This window comes from Chroicocephalus ridibundus, chromosome 3 (genome assembly GCF_963924245.1).
Source record: "Chroicocephalus ridibundus chromosome 3, bChrRid1.1, whole genome shotgun sequence".
In the NCBI taxonomy this organism is placed as follows: Eukaryota; Metazoa; Chordata; class Aves; order Charadriiformes; family Laridae; genus Chroicocephalus; species Chroicocephalus ridibundus.
The window spans coordinates 128277940-128299558 of NC_086286.1; the positions used below are offsets into that span (position 1 = coordinate 128277940).

Sequence of the window (21619 nt, forward strand, 5' to 3'; positions counted from 1 at the left end):
AACGTGGCTGCTGTCCCAGCCCGCGGTGAGTCACGGAGCGAGCCCGGCTGCCCGACAGCGATTTTCTCCGTTCGACCCCTTTCTCGGCCCAAATAACGGGATTTATGGCCTCTTCCTTTCGCTGGGTTTTCTTGGCTGGGGGTAGAGGAAGGACCGTTGCGGTTTGTTGGTGCTGAGCTTCTCAGTCATTCCCCTGTCAGATAAATCACCGCCCCCCTGTGCTCCCCCCTGCCTAGAGGATGACGGGTGACCATAGGGGTCTCTCCTGGCAGGAGGGTGGTGATGGGGGGAGGAAGGCTGAGCAGCCACAGAAAGGCAACTGGGAGGGGAGGGAGCAAAGCCGCTGTGGGGAGGAGGAGGACAAGCCGTGTCCCCACACCCCAGTTTGGCATTTTGGACCGATGTGAACTTCTCCTTCACCGTCCCCTCAAGCATGAAGTCAGGGTCCACCTGGACAACATGGACTTGGTCCGTGGTTGGAAGAGCCTCCCATTCGCTTGAGCTTCCCTTTTGGAAGCTCTTTGTGCCCTGGTTCTGCCGGCACCTTCCTCCTCCCATGTGGTGGTTCAGATCTGCTTAATAACCCCGAAAGGGCTGTGAAGCATTGGAAGAGGCTGCCCAGGGCAGTGGTGGAGTCGCCATCCCTGGAGGGGTTGAAAAGCCGGGCAGACGTGGTGCTGAGGGCCATGGGGTAGTGGTGGCCTTGGCAGCGTTGGGTTGATGGTTGGACTCGATGATCTGAAAGGTCCCTTCCAGCCTGGGCAATTCTATGACTCTGTGATCTCTCTTCTCATCACAAGCCTGAGTTATGTCCATTTGGTCTCATCTCGGTGGCTTCAGGACTGACCCTTGCTGGGTGCCTGCCCTGCCTGCAGCACTTTTGGGCTGCCAGCAGGTTTCCCATCTTGGCACGACCGTTGCAAGGCTCAGCCTCCTCCAACAAACCCCCAGGTTTGATGGGACCCCTCCAGCACCACATCCAATGGTGGTGAGATGTCCTCAGGTCACCTGGAGGTGCATCACCCAGTGCTTTCTGCAGCCGCGGGCACTACAAGGAGGGCATGGGAGGTGGTCCAAGGTGGGCAAGGGGCAGCAGTTGGAGATGGCACCGTGGCTCCTCTGACCTCCCCATCTCTTCCCAGCAGCAGCCACTGAGGAGGGGATGATTCGGCTGGTGAACGGCTCCGGCTCCCACGAGGGACGGGTGGAGGTCTTCTACGACCGGCGTTGGGGCACGGTGTGCGACGACGGCTGGGACAAGAAGGATGGAGACGTGGTGTGCCGGATGCTGGGCTTCCGAGGCGCCGAGGAGGTGTACCGCATGGCCCGGTTCGGCCAAGGTAAGACCCTTCCACCTCTACCCCCACCTCATCCAGCAGCAATACCTTTGGCCAGCCCATAAATAGACCAGAGACCCCCAAAAATGACCCTGGGGGGATCCAGCGTGTCCCCCACGAGCAGGACAGGGGGCTGTGGTGGCCTGAGAAGCTTCAGTCTTGGTGTATTCAGCGTGGCCTGCGCCGTCTGCAAATATTTTGGCCTTGGCTTGGGGGACCACGTGCGAGGCCGTCGCTGGCGCTGACTCGGCGCCGCAGAACCGACCCCGGGCTTGTTGTTTTTGAACGGACGCTTTGGGTTTTTCAGCCGGACGTGACTTTTTGAGATCTCTTTTCCTTGTAGGATAACGAAAAGGAAAAACAAAACAAAAACAAAAAAAAAGGAAGAGCTTTTAAAAACATAGGGGAAATGTCAGGAACGCATGGGTGGGCGGAGGGGTGGCCTTTGGCCCCAAACCGTTGGGTTGGGGTGTTGCTGCCCAGACCAGCTCCCTTTCCACGTAGCCTTTTTAACTCCTTGAGTTGCCTTCTCTCCAACTGCTCCGGGCTGCCAAGGAAATGATGGATCCCATAAGCAGGTATCCACCATGGCCATCATCTAACCATGAAGGTGCCAGCTGGCCAGACCTTCTCTGCGAGCACCCCTCTACGAGTTGGTGTCCTTCACATCAGCCTTGGGAAACCTCAGAGCTCGTTTCGCCACCAGGGACCAGGTTGTCCACTCCTGGGTTTCTTCCCGCTGTGTCCCACCCTGGTCCTCTACTGCCCCCCAAGGCTGGTACGGCCACTTGGGATCCTGGGGCACCGTCACCCAGAGCCTGTGTCGGGGGATAGGCTTGACTTGGGGTGTCCCAGCTGGGAGGATCTGCTTCTCCTCCTCCCGTGACCCCCTCGGCACGGCAATGGAAGCGCCCAGATCCCTCAGCCCAGCAGATGCAGAGGCACAGCCCCATTGCAGAGGAGAGATGCAGAGGACAACCCCATTGATGCCCCATCGAGCGTGGTACGTCCAGTGCCTTGCCATGGCCACAACCCCACCACGTGCTGGTGGCTGGTGTCTCTTCTGGGGGTGTTTCCTCCAGAACAGGAATTGCGTATCCCCAGGGGCTTGGTAGCCCACAAAATTGGGGGCTACCCCATGGCCACGTGCCGGACGGACTGTGCTGCACCCGTTGCCTGTGTGGGCAGATCCAGGGTCCTCATTTCCATGGGGGCAAATGGGGAAAATCACAGGATGGTTTGGGTGGGAAGGGACCTTAAAGCCCAGCCAGTGCCACCCCCTGCCCTGGGCAGGGACACCTCCCACCAGCCCAGGTTGCTCCAAGCCCCGGCCAACCTGGCCTTGAACCCCTCCAGGGATGGGGCAGCCACAGCTTCTCTGGGCAGTTGTGGGTCACCAACACCCACATTACGACTAATCACAGTAAAATTTCACAAAACAACTGGATTTTTGCAGCAATCTTGCTGGTTGCCTCTTGATCCAGACGTCCTGGAGCTGGTCGTGCTCCAGTCCGTGGTCTCCAACATCAGACCATGCTGGGAGGGTCTCAAAGCCGGGCTATGGGATGCTGCCGTTATCTGGGTTGTCCAAGGGCATCCTCCATCCTCCATGGACACCTTGGAGGTTCCAAGAAGCAAAATCTTTATTTCTAGTGGTTTAGTGTATTTTGAGGGTGCGGGGGCCGCTCACCGGGACCCCATTTTTTGCAGGCACGGGGAGGATCTGGATGGACGACGTCTCCTGCAAGGGGACAGAGGACAGCCTGCTGCGCTGCAGCTTCTCCAGCTGGGGCAAGACCAACTGCGGCCACGCCGAGGACGCCGGCGTGAAATGCCTGACGCCGTGACTGGGGGGCGGGGGGGGAGGACAGGGACGACACACGGACACCCCCCGGTCTGGCTGCGGGGGTCCGGGGGAGGGGGGCTCAGCACACCCCACCGATCTCCCCTGTGCTTCCTGAAATGGGTTTATTATTAGAGAAATAAATGGCTTTTTATTATTCTCTACCCTGCTGGTGCTGCCATGCTCAGAGCCGGGGGGGCGTGGGGGGGCTTCAAAGAGCCATGGGGATTCATGGGGGTCCGGGGGCAGGGGGCGGGGATGCAATGGGGGGGTGTAAATACAGACCCTGGGTCTGGTTCATCCCTGGTTCAAGAAGCCCCTGTGTGCTGGGGGGGGGACACAGAGCACCCTGGGGTGCCTGAGTCCCCCCAAGCGCCCCCCCCGAGAGACACCCTTCCAGCCAGGGCTTGAGGATCCCCCCGAGACCCCCCTCCTCAAAGGCTCGGGGATCCCATGGAGACCCCTGAGGGGTTGGGAACCCCCCCAGAGACAACCCCACAAGGGCTTGGGGACTCCATGGAGACCCCCCCCAAGGGCATGGGGACCCTGCTGAACCCCAGAGACACCTCCCTGTGGCCTGGGGGTCCCACAGAGACCCCCCCCAAGGGGTTGGCAATGCCATGGAGACACCCCCAAGGGCTTGGGATCCCCCCAGAAACCCCTCCACGGGATTCGCAATGCCATGGAGACACCCCCAAGGGCTTGGGACCCCCACTCCAGAGACACCCCAATGGCTTGGGGACCCTGCTGAACCCCAGAGACACCCCCCATGGCCTGGGGGCCCTACAGAGACCCCCCTGAAGGGATTGACAATGCCATGGAGACCCCCCCCAACGGCTTGGAGACCCCACGGAGACACCCCCACAAGGGCTTGGGGACTCCATGGAGACTCCCCCAAGGGCCTGGGGACCTTGCTGAACCCCAGAGACACCTCCCCGTGGCCTGGGGGTCCCACAGAGACCCCCCCCCAAGGGGTTGGCAATGCCATGGAGACCCCCCCCAAGGGCCTGGGGACCCTGCTGAACCCCAGAGACACCTCCCCGTGGCCTGGTGGCCCCACAGAGACCGCCTTCAAGGGATGGGCAATGCCATGGAGACCCCCCCAAGGGCTTGGGACCCCCACAGAGACCCCCCAATGGGGTTCGCAGTGCCATGGAGACACCCCCAAGGGCTTGGGACCCCCACTCCAGAGACCCCCCAAGGGCTTGGGGACCCTGCTGAACACCAGAGACACCCCCCATGGCCTGGGGCCTTACAGAGACCCCCCTGAAGGGATTGACAGTGACATGGAGACCCCCCCCAACGGCTTGGAGACCCCACGGAGACACCCCCCAAGGGGTTGGAGACCCCATGGAGACCCCCCAAGGGCATGGGGACCCTGCTGAACCTCAGAGACACCCCCCATGGCCTGGTGGCCCCACAGAGACCCCCTTCAAGGGGTGGGCAATGCCATGGAGACAACCCCAAGGGCTTGGGACCCCTCCCCAGAGACCCCTCCCAAGGGCTTGGGGACCCTGCTGAACCGCCCCCCCCCCCCCCATGGCCTGGTGGCCCCACAGAGACCCCCCTCAAGGGGCGGGCGATGCCATGGAGACCCCCAGGGATTTGGGGACCCCACTGCCCCCCAAGGTCCCTCCCCATAGACACAGTCCCCCACGGGCTTGAGGACCCCACGGAGACCCCCCCCCAAGGCTTTGGGGACCCTGCTGCACCCTAGAGACCCCCCCCCGCAAAGGCTTGGTGTCCCCTCCAAAGCCTTGGCGACCCCTCGCACTGCAGCCCCCCACCCCAAGGCCTTGGGGACCCAACAGACCCCCCGAAACCACCTGGGGACCCCCCAAACCTCCCCCCGCCCCCGCCCCCGGGGACCCCCTGAGGGCCGCCACAGCCCCGCCCTGCCCCATTGGACACGCCCCATTGGCTACGCCCCCCCCTTGGCTACGCCCCCATTGGCTACGCCCCCCTTGGTCACGCCCCCCGGCTCTGACTCCGCCCCTCGGCCTGGCCCCGCCTCCCTCCGCGTCCCGCGCCGTTTGTCCGCCCGCGGCCGCCGTAGCGCGGGATTCAAACGGCGGCGGCGGCAGGTAACGGCCGCGGTGCGGGTCCGGCGGGCGGGCTCCCGCCTCCCTCGCCCAGGTCGGGGGCTTCCACCTCCCCTCCCTCACCCAGGTGGGCTCCGGCAGCTCCGGCTCCTCCTTCTGCCCTCAGACCCCCGGCCTGGGCCTCCACATTCCCCCTCCCCGAGGTGGGACCCGGCAGGCCTCGGCCTTCCCCCCGTCCCGAGACCTCCCCTCACCCCCGGAGGTGGGACCCCCGCAGTCATCTTCTGCCCCCCAACATGGGTTTCGCGCTCCTCGCCCCCGGAGGTGGGGCCACCGGGTCATCTTCTGTCCCCACTTCCAACCTGGGACGTTCCCTCTCGCCCCCAGAGGTGGGACCCCCACAGTCCCCTCTTGCCTCCCCCCCCACGCCGAGACCCCTCCTCACCCCCAGAGATGGCACCCAGAGTCCTCTCCTGCCCCCCCGGGACACCCCTTACCCGCCCAGAAGTGGGACCCAGGAGGCCTCTCCTATCTCCCCCCGCCCCCGACCTGGAACACCCCCAGATGGGACCTGGGAGTCCTCTCCTGTCTCCCCCCAACCTGGGACCCCCCCCCTCACCCCCAGAGGTGGGACTCCAGAGTCCTCTCCTGCCCCCACCTTGGGCCACCCCCTACACCCCAGCGGTGGGACCCAGGAGGCCTCTCCTGCCCCCCATCCCGACCTGGGAACCCCCTCACCCTCATAGGTGACACCCAGCAGTCTTCTCCTGCCCACCCCTTCCCCCTCCCTGGAACACCCCCCACCCCCAGAGATGGGACCTGTGAGTCTTCCTCTGCCTCCCCCCAACCTGGGACCCCCCCTCACCCCTATAGATTGCACCCAGAGCCCTCTCCTGCACCCAGGCCCCCACCCTGAGACCCCTCCTCACCCCCAGAGGTGGCACCCAGAGTCCACTGCTGCCCCCCAGCCTGGGACCGCCCTCCCCTCACTCCCAGAGATGGCACCCAGAGTCCAATCCTGCCCCCCAGCCTGCGACACCCCCCCTCACCCCCAGAGGTGGGACCCCAGAGTCTTCTCCTGCCCCCTGTTCCCAACCTGGGACACCCCCTGTGTGCCCAGAGGTGGGACCCCCAAGGCCTCTCTGCCCGCAACCCACCCCCCCAACAACATGAGACCCCCCTCACCCCAAGAGGTGGGACCCCAGAGTCCTCTCCTGCTCCCCCCACAACCTGGGACCCCCCCCCTCACCCCCAGAAATGACACCCAGAGTCCTCTCCTGCTCTCCCCATCCCCCTCCAACCTGGGACCCCCCCCTCACCCCCAGAGGTGGCACCCAGCAGTCCTCTCCTGCGCCCCCCAACTGCAGATCGCCCCCATCACCCCAGAGGCGGGACCCTCAGGCCCCCCTTTGCCGTGGTGCCGGCTGTGCTGAGGGCTGGGGGGCATCCCTGTCCCAGTGGGAGCAGCCTGGGGACGCTTCCCCCTGCCAGCAGCTGCCTCCCTTGGTGCCACATCGCTTCCCAGTTCCCCTGGGACACTGGTCCCAGGCTCAGAGACATCCCTGGAGCCGTTACAGGGTTTGTTCCCCCCTCTGCCAGCCAGCCGTGGGGTGATCAGCCCCGCGGGGGACACAGCGGTGACAAACTGTGGGGTGACATTGGTGAAGGAGGGTGCCCGTAGAGCTGAGAACTCCCGACGGGTGTCATTCACGTAATTTATGTCCTTTAATGTATTTTCATGCTATCTGTAGTGCCCCTGCATGTGTTAGGACTGGAGCCCTGCACGGCTCCTGCTCCCAGGTCCTCTGGAGCGGTTACCCCCAGCGGTTTTGGGGGTGGAGGTGTAATAAAGTCTAAAATATAATAATATAATAATGAAGTCTCTCCTCTGCTGTAGGGGTTTGCAGCGATGGAAGCCTTCAAGTCTCAGAACAACCTGGTGCGCAGGGAGAAACCTGGTGAGCGGAGTTCAGGCGTCAGCCCTAAATATTTCCAGAGGGAAAGCGAAGGCTTTGCCGTGGTCCCTGTGCTTTGCTGCGGGGGTCGGGGGGGGCGATGGGCGTTAAAGCCGCCTGTCAGGGTGGGTGTCGTGGTTTCACCCTCGTAGGGAGCTCAGCATCCCGGCAGGATGGGGGCGAGAATCGCAAGGGTAAAAGTGAGAAAACTCCTGCGTTCAGATGAAACCAGTTTAACAGGTAAAGAAGAGCTGCCCGCACGAGCCAAGCAAATCCAGGAATTCGTTCGCTGCTTCCCATCGGCAGGTGTCGTCTTTGCCACATGCAAATTCGTGTAGCCGTCCGTATGTTTTTTAGGAGGTTGGGCCAGGTGACCTTTAAAGGTCCCTTCCAACCTGAATTATTCTATTCTATGATTCTGTGCGTTTGGCCATCCCCGTCCCGCGTAGCGGTGAGTTGGGAAGACAAACACCGTCACACCAAACGTCCCCCCTTCCTCCTCCTCCTCCTCCTCCTCCTCCTCCCCAGTTTTATTGCTGAGCACGATGTCCTTGGGGCCAGTTGTCCCATGCATGTCCCCTCCCAACTCCTTGTGCCCCCCCAGCCCATCGCTGGGGAGAAGCAGAAAAGGCCTTGATGCTGCGCAAGTGCTGCTCAGCAAGAACTAAATCATCCCGGTGTTACCAACGCTGTTTTCATCACAAATCCAAACCCCAGCCCGCTATGAGGTGTTGCGGAGAAAATTAACTCCATCCCAGCCAAACCCAGTAGAGTTGCTTAGCCCGGAGAGCAGATACGACCAAAAAGCTGCACCTGAGATCAGGTTTGAACATAAAACTTCATAGCGAGCGGTCATAGAACCATAGAACTGTCCAGGTTGGAAGGGACCTTTCAGATCATCGAGTCCAACCATCAACCCAGCACTGCCAAGGCCACCACTACCCCATGGCCCTCAGCACCACGTCTGCCCGGCTTTTAAATAACCCCAGGGATGGCGACTCCACCACTGCCCTGGGCAGCCTCTTCCAATGCTTCACAACCCTTTCCAGGAGGAAATTGTTCCCAATATCCATCCTAAACCTCCCCTGGCACAACTTGAGGCCGTTTCCTCTTGAAAAAAGAAACTGGAAATCGGGTGAGAAACCCAACGAGGGTGGTGGCAGCAGCTTGGTGGGGCTGGAGTTTGAATTTGGTACGATACTGGGGGGAAAAGGGGGTTTGGAAAGGAGCTTTTCTAAAACCTGAACTGGTTCTGCACGTGGTAGAGCCACAGATGCGATTTGTTGTTAGAGCATCAAAGCTCCTCCGGAGAAGTTGCTGCGTGGGCTCATTCCTGGGTTTCTCTCTTCTTTTTAGACAGGGGACCAGTTTCTGTCACTATCCCGGCCTCTCCCTTCATGCAGAAGCTCGGGTACGGCACTGGGGTCAACGTCTACTTGATGAAAAGGTGCGTGTGGGGCTCGGGAACGGGACTCGGCATTCTTTTTTCCCCTGGAATAACATAAGGGATGGACAGTGTTTGAGCTGCCGTCACCGACCTTCAGGTGCTGCCTGCGCCCCTTCGAGTGGGCAGGGAGCGGAGGAAAGGGGGGAAATTTCCATTTCCAGCTCTCCTGTCTGCACTGGAGGGATGGGGTGCTGGGAAGGAGCCCGTGGTTTTGGGATCACCCATCAGCATTATGGAAATCCCGCGTGGCAGCCACCATCACAGGGGCGACTCCAGGTTCTCGCACAAGCCGAAAGACAGATTCCTTTATGGAAACGCTTTTCGTTAATAACGCTACAGCTGAGCCGGGACCCCCTCGGTTATTTTCCTGTGCTTTTTAAAGCCTCGCAATCTCTGATATAAGCTGCCCGTGCCCCTGTTCGCACAAGTGTGTGTCTTTTATGTCTCCTCTTCGATGGCTGGAGTTTGGGTGCGGGCGCCTTTCCCTTCTTCCACAGTTTCACGAGCTTTTTGTCCCACCTGCACCTGGATCTCATCCATCTTCTGCTGACTCCAGGTAGAGTGAGCCCTTTCTCCATCTCCAAGATTTATAGTTCCCTTTCCTTTGGTCCTAACGGTGACTCTCATTCGTATTGCTGAAGCATACAGTCTTCATTAGTATTACTTACACAATTTATTTCTGTTAGTTAAGTTACAATACATCAAAGTCACGCAAAACCGCCAGCCATTCTTCTGGGGCTGAGGAGGAGCTCGGCCGAAGTTCAGGGTGTTGCGAGGTTACGGCTTCCTACTATTGCCAACCAAAGCACGTGACCTTGAATAACGAGATTTAACGTGATCTAATGAGATGTATTGCAGGTGCCAGAAGTCCCCGCTGTGTTTTATTCAGCGTATCTGCTTATTTCTCTCAACGTACGGGCTCCACTTCCTCTGCCTTTAGCTTCTCTCCAGGCTGCCTCAGCTCCTCCAGCCCCGGAGTCAGGGTCCGTCGTATCCTACTAAAGATCCTCGCTTTTTTTTAATGCGTTACCAATCGAGGTGTTTCTACAATAGCCTGGCCCCGTTCTGGGTCTCTTAATCTTTGTCCTTCTGTTAATATTAATTTTAAATGTTTTACTTTCTGCTGGCACAGCTGAAGCTTAGAGAGAGACACACGGTGACCTTTTCCTGCTCAAGCAGCACGTGGACAAACCGCGTCTTTCCAGCAATCTCTGCGTGTCGTGCTGGCACGTAACAAACCACCTACACCCTGTACAAGTATAAACCCTCCAGGTAGTCTCCTACCTTTCGAATATTCTCTTTGCCACCCTGGCATTTGATCCTTCAAATAGTTGCAGGTTTGGTCCACAGACACATTTGCCGCCAATTCGTTGTTAAAATTCTGGAGAGCCGTTGCCCGGCACGTCAGCGAAGCCTGTTCCCACCTTCCCCGGGAGCTGCGGGGTGTTCCTCCGGCCTCTGCATTCCTGCACTTGAGTGCGATTCACTCCTCTCTCCTCCCAAACTCTGATCACACTTAACGCATTTCTAACCACCATTCGGCAATTACCTCTTTAATTATTATAATCCCACTTAGGGCCGTCCTGGGGCCCGGCAGTCCGATTTCCCCCTGCCTGTAGGGTTTATCCCACCTTTTTTTTTCCAATTATCTTTCTGTCTGGATGGAATAACTCTTCCAATAACAGCTTAACATCGCCCAGGATAGATTATATCCCAAACAGATATTAAAAAAATAATGAGGCGCATCGACCCGCATCTTCCCTTTACCGGGGCATTTGGTTTCCCCACATAACCGAAGCCCCGGCGTTGCGGGGTGGTGGTGTATCCCGTACATACCAATCATCCCTTTCCTGAGGTTTTTCGTCTGCTAAAATCTTCCGTGTGGCAAATTTCTTTAATTCAAAGGATCCTTCGCCCCCAGCTCCTCTAAGTGCTGGCCAGTCTTCCCTACGCAATGTATTGCTCGTTGGTCGGGTTGGGTTTTTTTTTGCTAGATCTGCTGTGCCATCCATTTTCCTCCCAATTTTCGAGTATCTTGGCCAAGGGCGTCCCCGTCTCCGGGCTGTTCCCCATATCTGTATGGCAAATTTGTGCGCCTTACGCTGATCAGGCTGCACAGACCTATCCCAGCGCTGCCGAGGTGGGACTCGAACCCTCTCGGACTCGGAATATTTAGAATTTAGTAGCGGGATTTTACCCCTCGTGGATCGTGGCCTCCCGTTGTTAAAGGAGGAGCCGCTGCCTGAGCCTTCACGCACCGTTCAGTGTCGCAAACACTCGCTCCCGGGCGCTTTCACCTTCTTCAGGCTCGACCCTCGGTTTCCCGCGTCAGATTTCATAAAATAACTCATTTAATCAGAAGGTCCAGCAGCAAGGCCAGCGCGGACGGGCGCCTCCAAAGCGAGGGACCCCGAACAAAGAAACCCCTGAGCAATTACACCCTTGGGATTTCTACACGCGCCGTCCAGGCGTCTTTTGGTCCAACGGTGACTTTTGGTCTGGGGTCTTCTAACATCTTATGGGATTCTTCTCCCGTGCCCAGGCAGGCTCTTGCCTGGTTCATCTGGTTTCGGCCGAGGGTTGGAGCCTCCGTATCTCCTGGTTTACATTCCTTGTGCACCTGCCCTTGTTGGCAGAACGTGGGGAAACCGAAGAGTTCCGGACTTGAAAGAAACGCTACCAAAACATCCGTGTGATATCCGGCACTTTCCCGTGCTAAAAGACTAAACACCACCATACCGGCTTGTAGGAAAATTATTACGAATACCTTTCCCACGGCCTAAAGGCTTCAGCAAATCCAGCTACTCCTGCTAAGTCGAGCTAAGCAAGCAGCACAAATCACACCAAATTATAATCCTAAGTAATTTATTCTACTTAAAACTTACTTATTTATGCTAAACAATTAATCTCCCTCAACACCCGTCTCCAAAGTTCCCAGGTGAACTCACCCCACACCGGCAATTGGACGTTTGGAGACGAGAGGGTCCGACGTCCAGCAGTGGTTGCCCAGAGTCCCATCTGGGTGGCCAAACTCCGTTATGGTGGCTGGCACGTGGAATTTCCGTAACAATCAGCCTTTCCCTGGCCTGGAATTCAGGGATTTGGGCTCCATTCCTGGCTCTGCCGGGCAAGCTGCGTCCCTCCCCGAGCCTCCGCTCCTCCGCCTGAAATTGAGATATAAATATCAGTGATATAAATCTCCTTTGCTAAAACGCTTGGAAATCCGATGGAGGAGCGCTGTGTAGGGGCGAAGCGTTGCCGTGCGCCTCCGAGGTGTGCACGTGAGCAGGATTTAGTTTGTTTTAGCACCGTTCTTTATTACTTCTACAAAATAAAGGCAGGCGCCCTCCGGAATGGCTCCTCGGGGAGCCGTGCCAGCTGTACCCGGGCTGCTGATTGCGAGACCGGTGTGGATTTTCCCCCTGCAGATCTCCCAGAGGTTTGTCTCGCTCCCCGTGGGCTGTGAAAAAAGTCAATTCCCAATGCAACAAGAGCCAGCAAAGCATCTATCAGCAGAGACTGACCGAAGAAGCCAAGATCTTGAAAAACCTCCAACATCCCAACATCGTGGGTAAGTTTCCGGCACAACCCGTGTCACGAATTGCAGATGGAGCTGTTGGAGCCAGTTCTGGGGCCAGGTGATGTGACACGAGACTGCCGTGGGGTTCCTCTGTCCTCCCCGTCTGGCTCGGGGGGTCCGGAGCCCCGGGCTGCGATGGCTGGGAGGGCGCACAGTGTCCTTGCTCCGTCCTTGGGTGTCGGCGATGGGTTGCTGGGCTGATGAGCTTTCGGTTGGGTCCACCATGGACCTCGTTAAATTAAATTAGTCTTGTCCTGTGTGATGGGGACTTGGGAGTGCTCCTGGGCTGCCAGGGCAGCATGGCTGGTGGGGGAATCATAGAATTGTTTGGGCTGGAAAAGACCCTTCAGATCACTGAGTCCAACCATCAACCCAACACTGCCAAGGCCACCACTACCCCATGGCCCTCAGCACCACGTCTGCCCGGCTTTTCAATCCCTCCAGGGATGGCGACTCCACCACTGCCCTGGGCAGCCTCTTCCAATGCTTCACAACCCTTTCCAGGAGGAAATTGTTCCCAATATCCATCCTAAACCTCCCCTGGCACAACTTGAGGCCGTTTCCTCTTGTGCCATGGCCTGTTCCTTGGGAGAAGAGCCCGACCCCCCCTGGCTACCCCCTCCTTTCAGGGAGCTGTAGAGAGCCAGAAGGTCTCCCCTCAGCCTCCTCTTCTCCAGGCTGAACACCCCCAGCTCCCTCAGCCGCTCCTCACCAGACTTGTGCTCCAGACCCCTCACCAGCTCCGTTGCCCTTCTCTGGACACGCTCCAGCCCCTCAAGGTCTTTCTTGGCGTGAGGGGCCCAAAACTGGACACAGCCCTCGAGGTGGGGCCTCCCCAGTGCCCAGTCCAGGGGGATGGTCACTGCCCCACTCCTGCTGGCCACACTAGTGCTGGCACAGGCCAGGATGTGCTGGTGGCATCTGCAGGAGCCCGCAGACCACAGGACCCTGCGTTGCCGCCGTGCCGCAGGGGTGGATGCCTGAGGCTCTTCCTCCGACCCCGTGCAAGATTAAGGCAATGGGGTTTGCCCACAAATTTGGCTCGTGGCTGGAGCCCCTTGGCACTCGTTGCCTGTTGAGATGGAGGCGGTCACCGTGCCGTGATTATCTGGGTGAGTCACCTGGCAGAAAGGGTTCCGGTGAGCCCACCCTGGGGACACACCTTTGTGAGGGACAATCGAGGCTCTGTTATGTTCTTGGCTCTCAGTGGTAGGAATATTTTGAGAAGCTGCTCAAGTCTGTGTTTAATTTCTGCTCTTATCTTGTCTAAAAATCTCTCCCGCCACTCCGAACAGCAGCTTTGTTTGACTTTGCTTTTATTTGTGCTTTAAACCGTCTCGGTGCAGTCGCTGGTATTAGAAATGCTGCCTGCAGAGAAGTTTGTTTGTATCCCTAAAAAGGCACGTCTTGCTCCTGGCAGGAGTTTAAGAGCAAAGAGAGTCTTGACCTTTCACACTGCAAACATTTCACGGCTTTTTTTTTGTAAAAGGTGCCGTAAATCATTTACGGGATAAGGTGTTTTGCTATGCCGTTATGCAAGGCTTGGCCATTTATGATTCCACCTGAAGAGTATTGTTTATAGCTAGGAGTAAAACACGGAGGAAGAAAGGTCAGATGACAGCTAAGACTAACTTTCTGCAATGGCCCTTGTGAGACGAGGGCTTGGCTTTGCCCGACATCCCCCTGCCCTTTGTCTCTCGTCTGCAGCTCCTTATCTTTGCAAGGGGGGGATGGAGGGATGGAGAGCAGCCCTGAGGAGAAGGACTTGGGGGTGTTGGTGGGTGAGAAGCTCCACAGGAGCCGGCACCGTGCGCTGGCAGCCCAGAACCCCCCCGCAGCCTGGGCTGCATCCCCAGCAGCGTGGGCAGCAGGGCGAGGGGGGGATTCTGCCCCTCTGCTGCGCTCGGGGGAGACCCCCCTGCAGTGCTGCCTCCAGCGCTGGGGCCTCGGCACAGGAGAGACACGGAGCTGTTGGAGCGGGGCCAGAGGAGGCCCCGGAGATGCTGGGAGGGCTGGAGCCCCTCTGCTGGGAGGACAGGCTGAGAGAGCTGGGGGGGTTCAGCCTGGAGAAGAGAAGGCTCCGCGGAGACCTTCCAGCCCCTGCCAGTCCCTCAAGGGGCTCCAGGAAAGCTGGGGAGGGACTCTGGAGCAGGGAGGGGAGCCGTGGGACGAGGGGGAAGGGTTTTACACTGGAAGAGGGGAGATTTAGGTGAGCTATTGGGAAGAAATTCTTTGGTGTGAGGGGGGTGAGCCCCTGGCCCAGGTTGCCCAGAGAAGCTGTGGCTGCCCCATCCCTGGAAACATCCCAGGCCAGGTTGGCCAGGGCTCGGAGCGACCTGGGCTAGTTGAGGATGTCCCCGCTCATGACCGGGGGTTGGACTAAATGACCTTTAAAGGTCCCTTCCAGCCCAAACCATTCTCTGATTGTATTCCATGGTTCTGTGTTGGCCCTGCAGGTCTGCTGCTGTTCTCCTCCCTCCTTTCTACTGGTTCTCTGTCCCTCAAAGTTCGTGATAAACCTCCCAGGGCCTCCCAGCCCTGGCACAGGGTCCAACCTGACCTGGGGAGTGACAGGGGCGGTCTGTGGTCTCCCTGGGGGAGGCAACTCCTTTAGCCCAACAACGTTTGTGGCTCGTGGCCCTTCTTGGGGCCGCACAGGTCTCCCTGGACATTCCTGTGGCTTCACCTCACCACGTAACGCTGAGAACCAGGTCCCCGGGGTGGGAATTTGTTTGGGGTTGGTTGGAGCTGCCGGGGAAGCTCCTGGGGAGCAGCCCCAAAAGCTCGGGCTCCGTCGGACCGTAGAGCACGTGGAAATGCTGCTGCCTCCCTCGGCTTTCTAACACGCCCGTCTCTTGGAAGGTTACCGTGCGTTTACCGAGGCCAACGACGGAAGCATGTGTCTGGCCATGGAGTACGGCGGAGAAAAATCCCTCTGCTACTTACTCGAAGAAAGACGGGAAAAAAAGTTGGGCCCTTTCCCTGCTGCCACCATTTTCAAAGTTGCCCTGAGCATGGCGCGGGGGCTGAAGGTATGTTTAACGTTAACCGTAGCCGTTCCGTGCAGAATCGCATCCACTGGTGACACTGGAAAAATAAACGAACGTGGTGTGTGAGAGGGCCAGGCGCGACGGAGAGCGGACACTGCGACGCCCCGTATCCAGCCTCAGGGGGTTTTTTACCAGGATGCTGTACAGATTAGGGTGAAAATATCCCTAAAGCTCGAGATTGAAGTAATACAGAAAGAGACGCAATAGGGGTTTTGTCACGGCGGTTCTGCTGCCCTCCCCTGGGGCTACCTGCTGTTCCTGCTTGCTAGCCGGCCGGGCTGGCTGCTGGCCCCTGCAGGTCAGCTGGGGCCAGTGGTGCCACTCGCGTGCCTCCTCTCGCCACGCTGAGGTTGAATTTAGGGAAAAAGGGGGAAAACGGAGACTCTGAACCACGGCACTGCTTCTGAGCCTCAGCACGGCTGTGCCGGCCTCGGGGTAAAGCACAGGCTGCCCCGGCTGAGAGGTGGCTCCGGGGACAACGCCGTGACCATGCCCTTGGCCACCAGCTATTGCCTGCGCTTTCCAAGCGCTCTCAGGTGCTTCTCGCAGCCTTTCACTAAAAGCCTCCAAAACTCGGCTGGGCGGAACAACCCACGCTGTGTTTTGTAGGGCTTGAGGTAGGTGTAGACCCATCCTTGAGGTTTTCAGGCTGAAGCTGTTAAACATGAAGGGGTTGGGGTTTTGTTGTCCAGAGGGGATGGCTCCTCCTGCCTCTCCATCGCCGTGTCCGTGAGCGGGCGCCAACGGCTCCTCTCTGCCTCTCAGTATCTTCACAACGATAAGAAGCTGCTCCACGGAGATATCAAGTCTTCCAACGTGGTCGTTAAAGGCGACTTTGAAACCGTCAAGATCTGTGATGTGGGAATGTCCCTGCCCCTGGATGAGAACATGACCGGTAAGTCGGGTGGCCGGGAAGGGGACCTGGGTGCTGGGTGGCTGCTGGAGTTTGTCACGCTCACCCTCCCGCGTCCTAGCAGGGAAGGGCTGGCGAGGGGTTTGCACCGTGCGTGGGTGAAGGGGATCTCCAGAAGGTCCAGGGTAAATTTTCCAGATCTGTGATGTCTGTCTCATGCCCTTCCACACCTGTATGTTCATGGAATAGTCTTGGTTGGAAGAGACCTTTCAGATCATCGAGTCCAACCGTTAACCCAGCACTGCCAAGGCCACCACTACCCCATGGCCCTCAGCACCACGTCTGCCCGGCTTTTCAATCCCTCCAGGGATGGCGACTCCACCACTGCCCTGGGCAGCCTCTTCCAATGCTTCACAACCCTTTCCAGGAGGAAATTGTTCCCAATATCCATCCTAAACCTCCCCTGGCACAACTTGAGGCCGTTTCCTCTTGTGCCATGGCCTGTTCCTTGGGAGAAGAGCCCGACCCCCCCTGGCTACCCCCTCCTTTCAGGGAGCTGTAGAGAGCGAGAAGGTCTCCCCTCAGCCCCCTCTTCTCCAGGCTGAACACCCCCAGCTCCCTCAGCCGCTCCTCACCAGACTTGTGCTCCAGACCCCTCACCAGCTCCGTTGCCCTTCTCTGGACACGCTCCAGCCCCTCAAGGTCTTTCTTGGCGTGAGGGGCCCAAAACTGGACACAGCCCTCGAGGTGGGGCCTCCCCAGTGCCCAGTCCAGGGGGACGGTCACTGCCCCACTCCTGCTGGCCACACTAGTGCTGACACAGGCCAGGATGCTGGTGGCCTCCTTGGCCACCTGGGCACACTGCTGGCTCATACTCAGCCGCTGTCGACCAACACCCCCAGGTCCTTTTCCGCAGGCAGCTCTCCGGCCACTCTGCCCAGCCTGGAGCGTCCCTGGGGTTGGTGTGACCCAAGAGCAGGACCTGGCCCTTCATTCCAGGGGCAGGAACGCCGTTGTACGAGGGGTGCTGGATCCGGCCCCACCAGACCCTGGGGAAGAGATTCTCTTGCCAGAGCGTTAAGTAAATGAATCTTTCTCATAGGGGTAGAAGGAAGCGCGAGCCAAAGGCAGGCGTTATAAAGACTTCATGTAAACGAGAAGCAGATGGCTAATGGCGTCGTGGCTTGGCTGTGAACAGCGGGAATGTGTTTGGGTTAATTACAAGAATGCTTTTCTCTGCCCCTTTACACAGCGCTTGGGCCTGCGACAGCCTCGTAATTTATAAAGCCGCTCTATTACATTTTTATTAGTAGCTGCTCCCTTTTATAAGGAGCGAGAGAGGTGGAGGCAGCGCCCCGGTGTAATCTCCCGGAGAGGAGCGTGGTTGAAGTACCCCTTTCTGGGCTGGTTTAACAGGAAAAAGTCCTCTCCCCCCCAGCCCTGACGTTGGGGTCTTGTGGAGACAACGGGCACCCACCGATCACGAAGGTGCTGGGTCCCCGGCGGGTGGCAGCCAAGGATTAAAGCGCAACAGCCCGTGAAGTGTTGAGGGATTTGGGCATTCGCTTCCCCTTCCAGGCTTTGGAGATGAGCCCGGCGAGAAAAATGTGTTTCTCGAGCATCTGAGATTGGCTGATAGCTCGGGAATTTGCTACGGACAGAGGGGGAAAATGCGGCATCCCCCTCTTGGGAAGAGGGATAGAGGGGAAGGAGGCAGAGCTGGCGTGTCCTTCGTCAGGCTGAGAGCTGATGGCTTCGGCTCTCCCAAGGGTCGTCAAGATCAAGGAGGCATTAAACTGAACAAAGCAGTGAGAACTTGAAGAAACCAGGATTGTGGGGCCGGGAGGAACCGTGCGGTGGAGGCTGAGGGAGCCCCAGGAGCACCGGGGTGGTGTTGGCTTTGTCCCCTGGGATTGCGCAGGGAAAGTGAAGGTGCCCTGTCACCCCGGTCCTGCCTCCTTTGGGGGGGGAGAACCAAGCTGGGGAAGGGTAAAATGCACGTAATTTCTCACCTCTTCGTGGCAGGGCGCCTTACAGCAGGGTTGAGCTACAGACGGTGTCTTGCCATGTCTGCAAGGCCCCGCAGCCAGCCAAGCCGCGTTCTTCCCTTCCAGTGAGCGACCCGGAGCTGTGCTACGTGGGCACCGAGCCCTGGAAGCCCAAGGAGGCTCTGCAGGATGACGGCGTGATCACCGACAAGGCTGACATCTTCGCTTTCGGGCTGACTCTCTGGGAAATGATGACCCTCTCCGTGCCCCACCTCAACCTGGACGATGACCTCGACGACGAAGGTTTGTCTCTGCACCTTGCTTCTGAGCAACTTCTCCTAGAAATGCTGTCCTCTCTTAGGAGGGTTGATTTTTGCAGCGTGTTAGTAACCCCAAAAGGCTGGGTTTCCCTTGGGTGCCATCCAAAGGGCTTGCAAATCCGTCTCTGATGCGTTTCCCAGCTCTGCTTCTGCACATAGGGAGCTCAGCGGGGAGTTTGCTGCAGCACCGAGGGGCTCAGCACCGCCTCGCGGCCGCTCTGCGCTTGTAGGTGGTGTTCAGCGTTTGTGCAAGGGCTGCGTTCAGCTTCATTTAGCTTTTTAACTCCACAAGAGAAGTTGATAAATGGGGGTAACTAATCACTGCCATCCAGAGCTCTTTGCAAGTGCTCCAGCTGCTTGTCTAACGGCTGGAAAGAGCTGCTCCAAATTCTGCTGCTCGTCAGCGCGGTTCAGTGGGCTTGAAAGATGTCGCCAAGCCTGACTGCTGCTCCCCCGAGAGCCCCACGGTGTGCTTGGCTGTGCCCCGGCTCCGTCCCCTGTCCTTTGCTGTCATGGCAGCGTAGGAGCAACCTGCCAGGCTGTAGCTGTGGGCCGGATGATGGGGAGATAGCGCAGAAATGGTGTGGCCAGAAAAGCTTCAAATGACACCGTGCTTGAAATGGCGCACAAAAATATTTAAGGCAGCTGAGCCTTTTGGAAAACAGAAGCTGAAGTGAGTGTGCTGTGCCCCGGCCGAGGGTGCTCGGGGCTGGGCCCTCGCTGCCAAACACCCGCTCGGCTCTGAGAGGACAGGGGAAGCACTTTGAGATACTTTGGGCACCTCCTGTGCACCCAAGTGAGGATTTATCATAGAATCATTTAGGTTAGGAGGGACCTTTCAGATCATCGAGTCCAACCATCAACCCAACCCTGCCAAGGCCACCACTACCCCATGGCCCTCAGCACCACGTCTGCCCGGCTTTTCAATCCCTCCAGGGATGGCGACTCTACCACTGCCCTGGGCAGCCTCTTCCAATGCTTCACAACCCTTTCCAGGAGGAAATTGTTCCCAGTATCCATCCTAAACCTCCCCTGGCACAACTTGAGGCCGTTTCCTCTTGTGCCATGGCCTGTTCCTTGGGAGAAGAGCCCGACCCCCCCTGGCTACCCCCTCCTTTCAGGGAGCTGTAGAGAGCCAGAAGGTCTCCCCTCAGCCCCCTCTTCTCCAGGCTGAACACCCCCAGCTCCCTCAGCCGCTCCTCACCAGACTTGTGCTCCAGACCCCTCACCAGCTCCGTTGCCCTTCTCTGGACACGCTCCAGCCCCTCCCTGGACACAGCCCTAGAGCTGGGGCCTCCCGGGTGCCCAGTCCAGGGGGACGGTCACTGCCCCACTCCTGCTGGCCACACTAGTGCCGACATAGGCCAGGATGCTGGTGGCCTTCTTGGCCACCCCCTCGTTTGGAGTTACACCAAGCAGACAAGCGGGGAGCAACAGGATGGGATGGGGCAGGGGCTGCTACAGTTGCCTGTGGGCAGATCCATGCCCTGGAGCAATATAAAGCTAAAAATTCTATGCGCTGTGCAAGGAAAACTCTCGCTCCAGCTTTCACACTGGCACGGCCCTTCGGGCTGGCTTGTGTTTTTCTACCTCTGTCTCCAGGCAGCCAGGGGATGTTTCCTGACTCTCCTGCTCTCAGCGTCTCTTGGCTGCAGAGCTTTTTCCCAGCCAGCTCCGCAGGGGTGACTCAGAGTTATTCTGCTGGGAGAACAGGGTTAGATACAGCTTCAAAATAAGCGATTTAAGTCAAAGGAAAAATAATGGCGTAGCCCAGGCAGTAATTAGGACTAACAAAGGAATAGCAAAGCTGACATGTAGGTCACATACCACCACACCCCTGCTGAGAAGGACTTGGGGATAGCGGTGGACAAAAAAAAAAAAGAGGACATGACCCAACGATGTGCGCTGGCAGCCCAGAAACCCCCCCGCAGCCTGGGCTGCATCCCCAGCAGCGTGGGCAGCAGGGCGAGGGGGGGATTCTGCCCCTCTGCTGCGCTCGGGGGAGACCCCCCTGCAGTGCTGCCTCCAGCGCTGGGGCCTCGGCACAGGAGAGACACGGAGCTGTTGGAGCGGGGCCAGAGGAGGCCCCGGAGATGCTGGGAGGGCTGGAGCCCCTCTGCTGGGAGGACAGGCTGAGAGAGCTGGGGGGGTTCAGCCTGGAGAAGAGAAGGCTCCGCGGAGACCTTCCAGCCCCTGCCAGTCCCTCAAGGGGCTCCAGGAAAGCTGGGGAGGGACTCTGGAGCAGGGAGGGGAGCCGTGGGACGAGGGGGAAGGGTTTTACACTGGAAGAGGGGAGACTGGGATGAGCTATTGGGAAGAAATTCTTTGGTGTGAGGGGGGTGAGCCCCTGGCCCAGGTTGCCCAGAGAAGCTGTGGCTGCCCCATCCCTGGAGGGGTTCAAGGCCAGGTTGGCCGGGGCTTGGAGCAACCTGGGCTGGTGGGAGGTGTCCCTGCCCAGGGCAGGGGGTGCCACTGGCTGGGCTTTAAGGTCCCTTCCCACCCAAACCATTCCATGGTTCTATAATCTGCCGGGGTGCAAAGCCCTACGCCATGACCCTTCCCCCCACCTTCCTGCCCAGACGAGTCTTTCAATGAAGACTGCTTTGACGAAGAAGCTTATTACGCAGCCCTGGGAACCCGCCCGGCTCTCAACATGGAGGAACTGGACTCATCCTACCAACACATGATCGACCTCTTCTCCATCTGCACCAGCGAGGACCCCAAAAAGCGTCCCTCGGCCGCGTGCATCGTGGAAGCCTTGGAGGCAAGTTTGGCCCAGGAATAAAAGCATCCGAGCTCCTGCGCTCGCCCCGCGGAGCTCGGGGACAGCAAAGCTGTCCCCGAGCTCCGCGGGGCGAGTGCAGGAGCTCAGGGATTTAACTTTGAAGCTTTTATCCTTATCCTGTGTAGTTAAAACTACAGCCTGAACTCATTATGCACTAACCCTGGCTGAAGGGGATTGCTCTAAGTTGCTTCTCGAGCAATCCCCTCCCACCTCCACCTAGGGCCTAAAATAAGCTACACGCTCTGCGCAAGAGTTGTGCTTTTAGTTGTCACGTTACAGCTGCTTTCAAAGCCTTCCCTCTCTCTCTTTCTCTCTCTGGGTTGAATTAACAAGTTTGGGGACCGAGATGTTAAAAATAAACAGTCTTTACTCATCTCGGCCTGAAAGCGGTGTGTTTTTTCCAGCTCAGGAGAGGGTGG

At 58.5% G+C, this 21619-nt stretch overlaps 2 protein-coding genes across 4 annotated transcripts in view; both read left to right on the plus strand.

Annotated features, from left to right (window-relative positions):
* The window catches only part of SCARA5 (scavenger receptor class A member 5), a 39528-nt gene extending 36318 nt beyond the window's left edge, over positions 1-3210 (plus strand). For 2 of the 3 annotated variants that reach the window (XM_063327880.1, XM_063327881.1), the window contains exons 8-9: positions 1143-1340; positions 3048-3210. In XM_063327880.1, coding sequence (XP_063183950.1) covers positions 1143-1340; positions 3048-3184 — 335 coding nt within the window. In that variant the 3' untranslated portion in view covers positions 3185-3210. The remainder of the gene's footprint in view (positions 1-1142; positions 1341-3047) is intronic. The other variant, XM_063327882.1, reaches the window with a different exon arrangement.
* Positions 3211-5203: 1993 nt separating this feature from the next.
* Positions 5204-21537, plus strand: PBK (PDZ binding kinase). The gene is made up of 8 exons (XM_063327883.1): positions 5204-5264; positions 7120-7180; positions 8534-8624; positions 12053-12195; positions 15067-15236; positions 16020-16149; positions 18222-18398; positions 20995-21537. Exons 2-8 carry the CDS (start codon positions 7132-7134, stop codon positions 21198-21200), a joined length of 966 nt encoding a protein of 321 aa, XP_063183953.1. The 5' UTR covers positions 5204-5264; positions 7120-7131; the 3' UTR covers positions 21201-21537.
* The last annotated feature ends 82 nt before the right edge of the window (positions 21538-21619 follow it).

Coding starts and splice junctions, on each gene's coding strand:
- PBK (XM_063327883.1), top strand. CDS start 7,132: ATGGAAGCCTTCAAGTCTCAGAACAACCTGGTGCGCAGGGAGAAACCT. Junction 12,196..15,066: donor CCAACATCCCAACATCGTGG/GTAAGTTTCCGG, acceptor GTCTCTTGGAAG/GTTACCGTGCGTTTACCGAG. Junction 16,150..18,221: donor CCTGGATGAGAACATGACCG/GTAAGTCGGGTG, acceptor CTTCCCTTCCAG/TGAGCGACCCGGAGCTGTGC.